Source organism: Pygocentrus nattereri, chromosome 18 (assembly GCF_015220715.1).
Source record: "Pygocentrus nattereri isolate fPygNat1 chromosome 18, fPygNat1.pri, whole genome shotgun sequence".
Classification (NCBI taxonomy): domain Eukaryota; kingdom Metazoa; phylum Chordata; class Actinopteri; order Characiformes; family Serrasalmidae; genus Pygocentrus; species Pygocentrus nattereri.
The window spans coordinates 24,616,303-24,631,134 of NC_051228.1; the positions used below are offsets into that span (position 1 = coordinate 24,616,303).

General features: G+C 38.4%; 1 protein-coding gene across 1 annotated transcript in view; it reads right to left on the reverse strand.

Annotated features, from left to right (window-relative positions):
- Positions 1–14,235, reverse strand: part of sgtb (small glutamine-rich tetratricopeptide repeat (TPR)-containing, beta) — a 16,457-nt gene extending 2,222 nt beyond the window's left edge. The window contains exons 1-11 of the mRNA XM_017725512.2: positions 14,145–14,235; positions 11,038–11,142; positions 9,545–9,648; positions 8,984–9,059; positions 8,328–8,427; positions 6,610–6,714; positions 6,291–6,429; positions 6,038–6,100; positions 3,727–3,764; positions 3,362–3,445; positions 984–1,104 (exon numbers count right to left, since the gene is read on the reverse strand). Of these exons, the coding sequence (XP_017581001.2) occupies positions 993–1,104; positions 3,362–3,445; positions 3,727–3,764; positions 6,038–6,100; positions 6,291–6,429; positions 6,610–6,714; positions 8,328–8,427; positions 8,984–9,059; positions 9,545–9,648; positions 11,038–11,142; positions 14,145–14,223 (1,005 nt within the window). The 5' untranslated portion in view covers positions 14,224–14,235 and the 3' untranslated portion in view covers positions 984–992. The remainder of the gene's footprint in view (positions 1–983; positions 1,105–3,361; positions 3,446–3,726; positions 3,765–6,037; positions 6,101–6,290; positions 6,430–6,609; positions 6,715–8,327; positions 8,428–8,983; positions 9,060–9,544; positions 9,649–11,037; positions 11,143–14,144) is intronic.
- Between the last annotated feature and the right edge of the window lie 597 nt (positions 14,236–14,832).

Here is a 14,832-nt window from a genome sequence, read left to right on the forward strand (position 1 = left end):
AACGCTCCTTGGTTATTTAAGTGGCCAGTTATCACACATGCGCAGACTGAGAAATTTGAAAGAAATCAGAGTAAGAGTACACATGTCTGATTACTGAGCTAAAATCCATCTCTCTTTATCAGATTTCTAGACCTTACTCCGAACTAAGAAATCAGAGTGTGCTGTTTACATGGTCGCTTGAATAATCAGATGACTGCAGAAAACAGATTATGATCGGATTATTGAGTGCATGTAAACACATTCACAATTATCTAAAAGAATCACTGCAGTTCTATATAGAACCATGAACATTCAAAGAACCCTTTGCATGATTAAAGGTTCCTTGCATTGGTGAAATGGTTATTCAAACTGATGGAGAATATGTTGTAGATAATTCTATATAGAACCTCTTCAGTATAACACCTATAAGGTTCTTCTATTGTTATGATGTCAAGCTTGTTACAATAGAAGAACGCTTACTGAAAAGGTTCTGAATAGCACCATCTACAGCACATTCTCCATTAGTCTGAAGAACTTTTCATGATGCAAAGAACCATTAATCATGCAAAGGGTTCTTTGTGTGTTGATGGTTCTATATAGCACCATTTTCTTTACCTTTAACTCTTGAAGAACCATATTTTATAAGAGTGTACTGTTTGTAAGCTTCTCAACATCCTAGATAAGAGATTACTAAACAGCTTTAAGTGGTTTGAGGCAAGTGTGTGGTGAGTTACGTATGCAGTTTGCACAATGCTGACTGGTAGATATTAGTGTTCATTACTTGTTAGCCACATTAGCCTTATAGTTCCAGCATGAAACTAAAAACTTACAGCTTTATTATATAATGCATTATAAAGCCTTTAGGTCAGGTTCAGATGCAGTATTAGGAATCTATTCTGCGTTATCTTTCCTCTGCTAAAATGAAGTGCATGTATTTGGATGAATGTGTTTTAAATGTGTCAGATGATTCAGAGCGCAAGTGTGTATTTTGTAATGGGGCAGACCTGTGCAGATCAGGAATGCTCCTCAGCACTGCCACTAAAAGAGCGGCTCCGGATGTGGTTTCTCAGCTGCTCAATCAGCTCTGGGTTCTGCTGCTGGATCTGCTGTGCGAACTGCTGCCCACTGAGAGACAGAGAAAGAGAAACATGATGTTTACATTATTTGAGATTACATTAGTTGCCTTCAAATTTACACAACACCCCATTCATCCCAAGCCAGTAAGTTTCTCTAAATTGCACAATTTCACATTAATTTGCATATTTAATTATGCATAGATATTGAATTTTGAACTATCTATCCATCCATCTATTCATATCCATTTTATATACAACAGTACACCACTACATGTCTTGCTTGATTGACTGCATTTAGGGTAAGTATGGACATTGTGTAAATTGGATTTGTCACTGAACTACTTCTTTTAACAAAAAGTCCAATGAGATGTTTAATTTCAGAGTTCCTCATGCCAACAATCTACATCAAATATACTCTTGAAGAAGCAAACTCACAAAAAAGCTGAACCAAATATGATTTACAGTGCAAATTTGTTAAAAGTTTGATTCATTAAAATATATGAATAGTGGCTTTAGCTAATTTAGCCAACAATCTGTTCTTATGTTAACATTAGGCTGCATTTGGCTCTGTTTTATTTCATTTTATGTTGAGCTACAAGAAATTTGAAGTTTCAGGCTGTTATTATTATGATCTTATTATTATTTCAACCTCAGATTCATTGACCTTTGCTCATTTTCTGTGAAGAACATATAAAACAACACATTTTTATGACTTCACACTGTTCACCCCTGCACACTTATATTACACATGTGGTGTTGGGGTGAACCTGTGGGGAATAAAAGTGGAGGTGCTGTGTCCCTTTACTCAGATCTCCTACATAGTCTGCTGTTAGTGTGTGTGTGTGTGTTTGTCTGTGTCTGCGTTTGTATATGTGTGTATGATTGTGAGGGTGGACAACATGGATAGGCTGCTGACTGGCTACAGCTGCTAAAGCAGAAGTGTATGCTGGCCACTTGTGATATTTTAAAGATCTGGTATTTTTACATAAGTTGTTATGGCTGTAGTGATTTAAAAAGAACAATAATGCAGTGGGTCCACCAAACCACAAAGTAACAAAAACATGAACACCATGCAAGGATTGACGTTTAGAGGGCATAACTGAGTAATGTTTGTTTATTTGTTCTAACATGTGTGCTAGCAGAATGAGCAAGCTTTTGCTTATATTGTCATTCTCATAAAGAACATGTAATTTTGCTTAACTCATAATTCTGTTTAGCTGTAGACAGTTGTGTGCATACTCAGTACTGATTCACCAGTGCAACCAGTGTTAGCTATGGTGTAAATGGTTCTGTAGTAAACAAAATGGTTCTATAGGGAACCATGAACATTCAATGAACCCTTTGCATGATGAAAGGGTTCTTTGCATGGTAAAATGATTCTTCAGGTTGACGGAGAATGTGTTTTAGCACCAAAAAGGGGTTCTTCTATTGTTACAGGCTTAACATTGTTATAAAAGAAGAAGTTTTTTGGTACTATAAAGAACCCTTTTCACAACATTCCATTTTAGAACCATATAAAACACATTCTCCATCGATCTGAAGAAGCATTTTGTGATCGTATGAACCAAAGAATCCTTTAATCATGCAAAGCGTTTTTTGAGTGTACATGGTTCCATATAAAACCATTTGCTTTACTAAAGAACTCTTGAAGAACCACTAATTTTAATTGTAGCTAGCAAAGCAGGTGCCTTGTCAGATTTGGCCACTTTAGTTTTTAATAGTTTAAGAAAAGACAATTAAATTGTTAATCACAATTATTGATGTGACAATCAACTAACATTTCATGATTGCAGCAGCCCTAGATTGTGTGTCTAAACATATCATGTATCATGACAATATCTGTAAGTATAAGATAAGATAAGATAAGATAATCCTTTATTAGTCCCACAGTGGGGAAATTCACAGTATTACAGCAGCAGCAGAGTAACAGGAGCAAGGCACTCAGTAATAGAAACGGGAAACAGTATAAACATTATAAATGTTATAAATAATAAAAAATTTAAGCTAAATCTCTAGACTATTTACAAGAAAATAAGGATAATAATAAAATAAGAGTTTCATAAAATCTGTATTGTACATATCTGTATTGCATACATATAAGTATCATGATATGATATTTTTGCCATATCGCCCACCCATGTTTCAGGCTATATGTTTCAGAATTGGATCGGACTCATTCTTAAATTCTTAAACATTATCTTCTGGCTTCAGACCAAAACACTGCATTCTTGTAATTGCCAGAGGTAAGTGGGTCACCATCTCATTCATATGTCAGGGATTTAATATTGTAGTAGAGACATACTTACGCCTCAATGAGGCTGGATATATCAGACATGCCTCCAACCCCTGCTGCTGGCCCTCCGACAGCGTTAGACATCATTCCTGACATTCTGCCCAGGGAGCATGACAGGATGAAAACACATTGCAAAATTCCCAGGTTGCTTTACATCTATAACTGCTGGTAAGCTGACACTGTGGCATCTCAGCAATGGTAGCTGAGCAATATGGTTTAATGCTGGCATATCAGTATCAACTTAATGCTCATAAGAATACACCAGCTCATCAAACACTAAGTAGGTCTAAAAAATCTCTTTACTGCTAAAAGCTAAAACTGCTTACCAGATCTGAATCTTACTAAACCTTTAAATGTAGTTTAATATGCTGAACTTACAGTTGCTGCACCTGCTGATTCTGCATAACGCTGGCAGCCTATGGACAAAGGAAAAGCTCATAAAAGCTGTATCACTGCTTGAACTGGTTAGAAAGCAGTTATATGCTAATCATCGAAAGATCACCAGCTCTTTGGCATTCAGCTAAGCATATTCAACCCATAGATAATTCTTTCAGTAGTCTGGTCACACCAGCATTACTATACACAATCTTCCGGTTACATAATCAACTTCTATTTATGATGTAAAAATGTTGTTTTGTAAGTTCTAACAATAGCTGTTTCACTCTGTAATCACACTGAGGAGCCTAGAACTGCACATTCAGATAGAAAATGTGGACTCATATTACAAACAATCAAAATCTGGACACTACTGAATCCCATAATTCCACTGTTAGGTACAGGCCTGGTGTGTCAGATACTGAACTGGATCCCAAACTGTGCTTAAGGGCACTACTGAGTATGTCAGAGTAAGTTTTACTACAATTATTTTTATGGAAATTTAGCAATTAAAAAAATTCTTGAAACACTCAACTGTTGCTGTTTTTTGAAGTGTTTTTAGTGACCATAGCTTTTCTGTAGCAGTGCTGTTTTTATACTGTAGTTTTTTACTTTTACTTCTCCCATATCAACGTTATGTCCATGTCTGCGGGTATGAATAAAAAGGTAACTTAAGCTTTGCATGCTACTCATGTTGGTTTGCTGATGATGAGAAAGTGTCCCAATTATTTTATAGAACTAAACAAGCTAACCTGACAAAAAACTAGTCACCTGTGACAGAAACGTAGCTAATAGCATGTAATACCTCCACGAACATGACTAACAGCTGTGATTCGATTCAGCCACTCTTGCTTCAAAGACTTGCACAGGTTGGCCAGATGGTGTCTTACTAGTGGTTCCGGGAAATCCCACAGATTTTCAAGAGGCCTCCAGATGTGTGAATGTTCCTGAATGTTCATCATGCCAATCAGTCACATTTTCAGCCCTGTGAACGCGAGAACTCTCATCTTCGAATACAGAGATAGGAATGTTATGTTCCTCAGTAAGATAATGAGCAAAAGGCAAAATGTGGTTGTCCAGCAGCTCAGTGTAGGCACTGTGATTCAGATTTACTGTGACCTCAACCAAAAAACCCATTTCTGCATAAATAAGACACCCCAGAACATCACAGAAAGTTCATGACGTTTCCAGTCATGATCAGTCCAATTTTTGTGTCTCTTCGCCCTCTGTAACCAGGCAAGTTTGTGATTACAAGTGAGCAAAGGCCTCTTGCTCCATATGTTCAGTTCCCTGCAGAGTGTTCTTTCAGAAATTGGTTGTGAAGGACCTGCATTGACTTCTAGAAGCAATTCTCGCCTGGAAGCGAAGCAATTTTTATTCACAAGCCGTGAAACACGGCCCTCTCCACCAGGATTTTTGCCACTGCTGGTATGACCGTACGCTTTGGCCTTTGGCACGCCCAAATGCAATCACTCCTTTTTGCTAATCATTAACATCTGCTTTGTGACCCCTTTTTCCACATAATGAATAAGACATTCACTACACTGTACCACCTTTCTCAATCTATGAATCCAGTTGCACACCCTGCAGATATTTATAACCTTATCATCCTCATGCAATACCATCTGCAGGAGCCTAAAGTTACTATCACATTAAACACACAAGGTGACTCTTTTTTTGTCCGGGGAGATTAGCTCTGCCCGTATAGCACATTACTAATGACAGAGTAGCGATCCATTTTGGACACACCCTTAGATTACATTAACATAACTCATTATTATGCAATGTTATTGTAATTAAAATATCAAATATCTTACAATATACGTTTTTGGCATAAGATCAAATACAAAATACTTATAGGTGTGTGTGCGCATGATAATGTAAATTTAGACACTATCACTATCATTTAATTACTATCTGGGCTAGCTTCTGATCTGCTTAATAATTTAGAATTATAAATATATTCTGCACAGATGGATCTCATGTACAACAGTTCCTTTGTAAACCACAGATCAGAATGATTGTACAAAAGGAGTTATTAAATAGAGGCAAAGCATTTTTTTAAATTGCAGGGCATGTGAAAGAGAATGAAAGAATGAAAATTTGCATGATATCAGCACTTATTCACTTATTCAAATAGCTCTAAATATTCAATATTATCAATTATCAATGCATGACAACAGTTGCAGGATGTTCATCAAACTTTAACATTTGGTGGGTCACAAGCTCGACTGGTTCTTGCGTGAAAGTCATTTTGAAGTGGGCCACATTACAAAAACCCATAGATAAGCTATGAACACCATCCAGTTTTTACCATGCTAATGAAGGCTGGATTGTTGATGAGGCTGGCCATGTCAAAGCCCAGTCCTGCAGCCGTCTGAGAGGACACAAATTACAAAATTACTCACAAAAGAAATATTAAAAGCTTCAACAATATCTTTAACTGTATGTAAGCCTTTTGTTGAGAAAAACATCCAAGTACTCATTAATAGCTGATTCGAAAAGCTAGTTTAATTGCACGCTTGCATTACTTAACAGTTCGTGAAATTGTATTACAGTTTACTCACAGAACTTGATGCTTCTTTGTTTTTTTGCTCAGCGACCTTCAAGTTGGATTTGTAGGTCTCGTTTTCAGGATCTAATACCAATGCCTTCTTAAAATAAGTAATGGCCTCTGGATACTTGCTCATGGAAGTCAATGCCAGTCTTGAAACAAACAAAAAAAAAACAACCTGTTAGCAAAATAACAGTAACACTAGAAGTATGGTGTATGTCATAAATACTACCCCTACTTCAATAACATAGAATTATTATATAGAATTATTCTATATTCTAGAAACACACTGAAGCTAATTAATTATAATATGTATAATTACAACTGCTCACCCCATTCTTCCGTAGGCCTTGCTGTATGTCGGATCAATGGCTATTGCCCGCTCACAATCACCAGTAGCTTCTGTGTAATTCCCCAGTTTACTGTGTGCAGCAGCCCTGAGAAAAACACAGCATTGGCATTAGTCATTCTACATGCCTGGAAATAGATCTTCAAATATCACTGACATAAATATTTATTAATTGCTTTTACTTTTACCAAATCTCAACATTCTCCTCGACCCAAAATCTAATCATAGCACACAATTTAGATCCTCATCAAACCATTTAGTGACCCCTCACGCCCTGTGCATGAGGGCACTGATCCCATATCCTATGATTTATCCTAGGGTAAAGGTGGTCAGACATCAGAATAACTTTGTATTGTTTTGCAGTGACCCTTCACTCTAAGGGAAGCATGACAAACTGGGGATCTTTCAGGCCACAGCGCTGTGGAGATTTGCATCTACCCTCATTGCATGCTCTGAATTCAGTTTATGAAGGCCTTGCTAATTAGTTGATGAGCTGAATCAGGTGTGTTTAATGAGGCAATGTGTTGAAGTCTGCAGTGTTTTGAGCCACGAGGACTGGAGCCTGATACATGTCCTCTAAGAGAACAAATGGTTTGGGCCAACAAAATGCCCCTAACAGCATAAAAGAGCCACTGGACCCTGGGTCCCGGTGCGGGTCCAGTTTTCAGGCCTATGCTGTTCTAATTGTGCTGCATGTGCACTGTCCTACCAGTGGAGAACATTGAGGACTCGTCTGACCACATTTCTATGTAAATCAGCGTCACCACTGGTCATTTGTCTTTATAATGAGGGGTCCATGCACTGCAATCCTATTATATCCATCTCTGCAGTTGTAGACAGACTGTTCTTGCTATTCATGTCCTGTGTTGACATCCTCATTTACCTGAGAAACAACTACTCATCTGGTTTTCCTCACATATCTCACTGAAGTATAAGCACCATGGTTACGGATTGTGTGTATTTGAACAGAACTCTCTGCCCTGTTTATTGAGGTCTTTCCCACAGACCTACATGCAGTTGTCACTTTAGTCACTGTTACTACTGAAGCACTGGTCAGTTCAGCTCAGCCTGTGTGACTGAAGCTGTCTGTTCTTAAATGATGAACCCTCTTTCAAAGTCAAGGTAGGATTTTTAACTGATGTATCATGCACAGGCATCTGAAGGCATCTTTACTTGTTATGTTTCCCACTCAGGTTTTCCTTTAATTTGTCTCATGTCTGTAGTTGCCGGTTTCCTATTTCAACTCTAAAGTTAATGCTGTTGGTTATTTATATTACTAGACAGACATATGAGGCCATCAAAATAAACCGAGACTCGCTTTGTTTCAGTTTATTTACTCATTTTAATGTCGAATCTGGCAGTAATGTCCAATTCAGAAGAATTCAGGGCATAGTTTTAACCATAATCCAGCAAACCTGTATTCATCTGCCCCTAAAACGCATGTGTCATGCTCCAGTCCTCTTGGGCCTAAACACTGCAGGTTTAAGCACACTGTTTCACCTCAACACACCTGATTCAGCTTATCAGCCGATTAGCAAAGCCTTCATCAACTGAATGAGTATTAGAATGCTATTCTCAGCAGCACTTTGACCTGGAAGGTCCCCAGTTTGACATGCCTGCCCTAAAAGAGGGGTAAATTAGGATTGGACTCTCCAAGCAAGATGAAGCTGAGTCCCTCTGTGTTTTGCAAGTTTGTGCAACCTGTTGCAGTAGTAGACAGCATTTCTTTGGTCCAGATGGATGGCTTTTGTGTAACACTCCACAGCACAGCTATAATTCTCCTCCTTCATGTGGTTGTTCCCTGATGATGAACACAATGTTTATTACTGCAGCAAAACCTTCATAACTCAGGTACTGACACTGCAAAAAAAAAAAACAGTATCTTGTCAAGTAAAATGATTAAATCTAGCTGATATAGCCAATATTTCTTCAGATTGTTGTAAGTTTATTTTTTCGATTATTAAACTTCTTTCCAAACATTTTACTTAATAAAATGACCGAAACAGGCAAAAAATGTCTAACTAAATAAGCTAAAAAATCTTGTAATAAGTGCACAACCATCTCAAATAAGAAATATTAGATATATGAACTAGAATTAAGATAATTTCACTTGACAAGATACAATTTTTGCAGTGTATTTAAGCTATCCTAACTCTACCGTATATACCTGGTTTGCCAATAACTCCATCTTATACAGCTCTAAACAGAGTTGAGCATCATAATGTACATTTATGCTTTAGAGACTTGTAAAATCAGTGAATGACTGCAAACAGTGGCACATTTTTCCTTCAAGGGAAGCTTCTTCAGCTTTTTCAGGTCATATTTCCCTTTCATCAATTCCAGTGCATGCCACATACCTTCATTCTTCAGCTGTTCAGCCCTTTCAATGTCCTCTGGAGATGGAGACGTCTCTTGTAATGAAACAATGTCATTCTATAGATATAGGTTTGAGAAAAACATGAATATGCAAAAAAAAACACATGAATATACAAAAAGAATAAGACTATACATTTTGCACAATATGCACTGTATATGCAGACAGGTGGCTTTCAATAAATAAAATAACAGTGCAGGGGTTATGACTCAAAAAGGCTTAAGAGGTCATACAAATGGTTGGAAACGCTAAATAAAAGTGATTGCTAGATTGAAAGCAGTGCACTATCCAAAAATACCCAGCCAAGAGCAGCTCGGGGGTCAGCAACTGACCACTGACAAAGGGCTAGAGGGTGGCTAACATAAATTGTGCTTCAACAGATGGGCTACAGTCTCTTAACTGTAGGAACAAGTTTCTAATAAAGTGGATTTGTATATATTATATTGTTAAGTTACTGAAAACACTTTTTCATCACTCTGATTGTGGTGCTAAGAGTCCACACTAATTACATGCACCGTGAAATGTGTGTCAGTGAGTCAGTCACCTTGAGGAGGGAGTTCAGAAACATCTCTCTGAGGGGCTGTGGAGCTTCAAGGTTACAGTCACTGGAGCTGATCTTAAAGGTGGTCTCCAAACATTGTATTGCAACTGTGACAAGAAGACAACAAATAATTTTTAGGTCTTATTCTTGACATGAACTGAAAGCTACTTGGCTGTTTAACATTAGTTAAAGTCAAATAATGTGTGCCATAATAGCAGAACCCATATATATCAAATTTTTTTAGACTATAAATTAAACAAATAAACTCTGGTACATGAGATCTGCGCTTCGGTAGAGAGTAATAAGGGTGAGCTTGTACAGAAGAAAGGTGCCAACATGCCAGGCAATATTTTGTTTTGTTAAAAATTAACATGGATGTTAAAAGAGTTACACTAACGTAATACATAATGTACACATAATGCATATAATGTGTTTAAGCCAGTATGATAATTAAAAGTGTTTTGTTATGTTTTTTATACAGCAACCTTTATTGATTTATGGAATAACATTTACAATACAGGCAGATTATACTGCATCAAACACATTTTTGTATGGCTACTGTAATGTAATTGTAATAACACTGTAAATATAATGTGTACAATCTTAGAAAAAAGGTATGATACTGTGACTTGGGCAGTACCCCTTTTGTCACTGGTGTCGTACCCTCAAGGGTGTGTCTCAGTACCTTTAGTCAAGAACATAATCCACTGAAATTATTTATTTTTTTTAAGTTATAGTGACTCCACACACCCCGTCTCATGTCCAGACCTTTTATTTCATAGTTCTTTTTAAAACATTTTTAAACATTAGGTTATGAAAAGGTACAAATACGTACATTTCACCTGGGATAAGTGTACTGGGGTAAGTGTACTTATTAAAGGTACACAATTGGACATTAAAACCACTGTTGCACCTTTAAGGGGAACAGTTACATTGATTGTACCTTGATAAATGAGAAATGTTCCTGCATAGAGCCTTTATTTCTGACAGTGGTGGTTGGTTAGTGTAGTGGTTAACACCTCTGCCTTCTACACTGTAGACTAGGGTTCAATCCCCCACCAAGGGAAGCACCCTACACTATATCAATAAGAGTCCTTGGGCAAGACTCCTAACACCACCATGGCCTACCTGTATAAAATGACCAAATTGTAAGTCGCTCTGGATAAGAGTGTCAGCCAAATGCTGTAAATGTAAAATGTAACTACATGGTAACTCCGCTTCCAGTAAATTAATACATTTGTTACTGAATATTTTTTAAAGTGTACTCTGAATAGTTTTACACAAACGGATCAGACCTGGTGTTAGATCAGTGTTCTTACTCTGAGACACTTGATAGACATGGGCTTTAGGTTTTAGTTTTAGTGTTCAGATCCAAGGTCACAAAATCCAAAACACTCTTTAGGCTAAGCAGTGACTAGAATTTTAACATCCACTGGTTTACACAAAAAAGAGCAAGGTCTGTGACTTTCAATGATTAAAACATGAGACTGGCCTACCTTCGAGGCTTTCCTGTTCATCTGAATTGAGTGAACCACAGTGTGTCTGGTCTCTGAGGAACTGCACTATGGAATATGCCAGGCGCTTTTCCACTGACATTTTGTCTGTGAAAAAACAGAAGCAAAAGGTTTCCAAAAGAAGTGAGACTTCACTCAACTCTCATTAAAGGGACAATATCCTACAAGTTTCTTGCACTGACACTCACTTGTAAGATCTATGTGGGTTTATGTGCCAAAAAAACATTTTATCTATTTTTACACAACCATTTGTAACCTCTCTTTATCCTATAGAATTAAACAGGTTGCTTTGTTACTGGGCCTTAAAAGGGCTCATACCATGGAAAACACATTTGTGTCACCCTGTATTACGCCTCATCCAAAAGCAGTCTGGGCTAAAACACTCCTCATACACTATATTTCCAAAAGTATTTGGTCATCTGCCTTAACACGTATATGAACTTCAGCGAAATCCCATCCTTAATCCATAGGGTTTAATATGATGTCGGCCCACCCTTTGCAGCTATAACAGCTTCATCTCTTCTGGGAAGGCTTGCCACAAGGTTTAGGAGTGTGTTTATGGGAATTTTTGTGAGGTCAGACACTGATATTGGATGAGAAGGCCTGGCTCATAGTCTCCACTCTAATACATCCCAAAGGTGTTCTGTAAGGTTGAGGTCAGGACTCTGTGCAGGCCAGTTCTTCCACACCAAACTCGCTCATCCATGTCTTCATGGACCTTGCTCTGTGCACTGGTGCACAGTCATGTTGGAACAGGAAGGGACCATCCCCAAACTGTTCCCACAAAGTTGGGAGCATGAAATTGTCCAAAATCTCTTGGTCTGCTGAAGCATTAAGAGTTCCTTTCACTGGAACTAAGGGGCTGAGCCCAACTCCTGATAAACAACCCCACACCATAATCCCTCCTCCACCAAACTTTACACTTGATATAATGCAGTCAGACAAGTACCGTTCTCCTGGCAACCACCAAACTCAGACTCGTCCAAGTGGCGGCACTTTACACCACAGCATTCGATGCTTTGCATTACGCTCAGTGATGTAAGGCTTGGATGCAGCTGCTCAGCCATGGAAACCCATTCCATGAAGCTCTCTATGCTGTTCTTGAGCTAATCTGAAGGCCACATGAAGTTTGGAGGTCTGTAGTGATTGACTCTGCAGAAAGTTGGTGACCTCTGCACACTGTCATTTTATGTGGCCTACCACTTTGTGGCTAAGTTGCTGTCATTCCCAATCGCTTCCACTTTGTTAGTATACTTTTGAGTGTTTGACAGTTTCTCATTGCAGATTAAACGTATCAGGAAATCTGCAATGAGAAACTGTGAAACGCTCAAAATTCGCGAAGCTGAAGTCACTTCTTGCTCACTAGCTTCTTGTTTGAATTTTCCTGTTCCACCTTAAATGGTGCAACAGTTAACATTCTGGCGCCTTGGGCAACATTTAAGGTGGAACGGGAAAATTCAAACAAGAAGCTAGTGAGCAAGAAGTGACTTCAGCTTCGCGAAGCTCAATAGATCTGAATGAAAAGCGTTTCCGTACAACAAGAACGCCAACAATAGAAACGCCTACATCAGGAACGCCTACTTATTGTTCATTGGCTGATATGTTTGCAAAATGTCTTTTCTCATAGGTGGATAAGACTCAACAGAGAAAATATGTCAATATTTGTAAAGACGTTACTAGTACTAAATTAATATTGTTTCTACATATTTACATAATGACCATTTGGCATTTAAAAACAAATATGCCTAAATATATAGCTTCTGGTGATTTGTAATATTACTTTATTCTCAAAGTCTACTATTTTATTTTTATTAACAGTGGCCGTAGTTCTGTTTACTCAGCAACATTACTGTGGGTTTTACATCAAAGCCCACCTGCCCCTGATGTCACATGGTGGGGGGGGCGTGTCTGCATCACAGAAACGCCTTCATATGGTGCTGCAATTCGACCCTCCTCAAGAGGCTGGTGAGCGAGAAACTTCAACAACACATTAGCACATATTAAGACATTTTCAGACAAGATAGCAAAAGCAATAAAATGGACATACAATGCTTAGGCTTCCAAGGTGATTTGATTTTTGTTGAAAGGACACACTGGCTTTTCCTAGCACTGGGGTTGCCGACCCCTAACCTACCACGTTTAAAAATTCAGTTTCCTATGATATGGGCCCTTTAAGGCTGTCATATCACACACTGAAATACTAGCCAAGCATCATTACATCTGAGCTGGAGTGAAACCGCATGAGGAGAGTTTGTCAGTTTACCGATTACCTTCTGACAAATTCAGGCACATGCCATAAATAATCCAGATTACTCAAAAGTCAAATCATCCTGAACAGACCTGTTCTCAGCATTGCACTCTGAGCCCTAATTTGTCTTGTCTGGCCCTCAGTGGCCTTATTTATATCCCAGATTTATGTTCCATACAGGCATGCTATAGTTATCCCACAGTTTCCAATAGGCCTCTAGCCATTAGTCCGGCCCACATATGTACACAAACCCCATGCTGTCCAGTCCATAACTCCACACATAATGCAGCAAGCAGTTGCAGTTAATTACATAATAGCCAACTAAATGAATCATGAACTGGAGATCTCCAAAACAGAGACTGAAAAAGAGGAAAGGCCAGGCTAGCACAAATTACACCCAGAGGTAAATATGTCAGTTTGACAGCTCCATCCAAAAAGCACCTTATAATGTAAGTGCTGCGTCCCTGGATAACAAAAGCTGCACAAATGATGCAGTTATGTGATGTAACGCTAACTGGGGGATGGAGGTTTTTGTCGTACACCGTGTCACTGCACATCTAATGCACAATCAACCACAAACCACGAAATAACCACACATTTAGTACATCTCAGGTCCTCATGATCACATCAACACAGCAGATCACGTTTGTAGTGTTTTCAACTGCCAAGCACACGCCTGTGCAATGGCTGCAGAGCAGCACTGTCTCCGATAAAGGCGTCAGAGAATCGACCAGACCGCGCCAGTAAAAATCTACTTCGCTGGTGACCATTTTGCACGTTGCTGCATTAAAATGAAAATAACATTGCTGTGTTGTTGGTGATGCTACATCCGCCCTCCTACCTGCACAGATCGCCAGCAGAGCGAAACCCACCACAGCGTCACTAGAGCTGGAGCCAGAGCGAGTCTCAGCAGCGCGCATGCGCAAGAGGATTGCGAGGACTCAACACAAGAGGCGAAGTTCGATTCAGTTCGCTGAACCGATGCTTTTCAGTGACTCGATTTTTTTGGACGAAATATTAGCTAGAATGGGTCTTTTTGACTGATGCAACAATCGCAACCTAAATCACTGCTGCACTTCCTGTTTAAGTTAACAGCGGCAAAAAAAATGTAAAATAACACAAAGTGAAATGCAATCCAATAATATAAACAAGATGAACAATATAATGATAAACAGACATTGAGGGAGACATTGTGCTCCAGATATGTGAGAAAAGTATTGCTCGTCTTATCATTTATCTTCTTAATTTAAGGGATGTAAACCAGTGCTCTGTTTTTGTTTTAAACAATTTATTTAATTAGATAATTTTCAATAATTAGGAGGAGCATCCATATACTTTTGGCGAAATAGTGTATGTGCATATGTTAAATGTTTTATCACATAAGTTTCAAAACAACACAGCAATATATGTACATATATTTTTATTTTATATGAATAAACACGAAAAAGAGGATGCTGACTAAGTCTACAAGCAGAAAATGTAAGCCAAATGAACGACGTTGCCGTTTATATGTTTTTGTGTTATTTTAT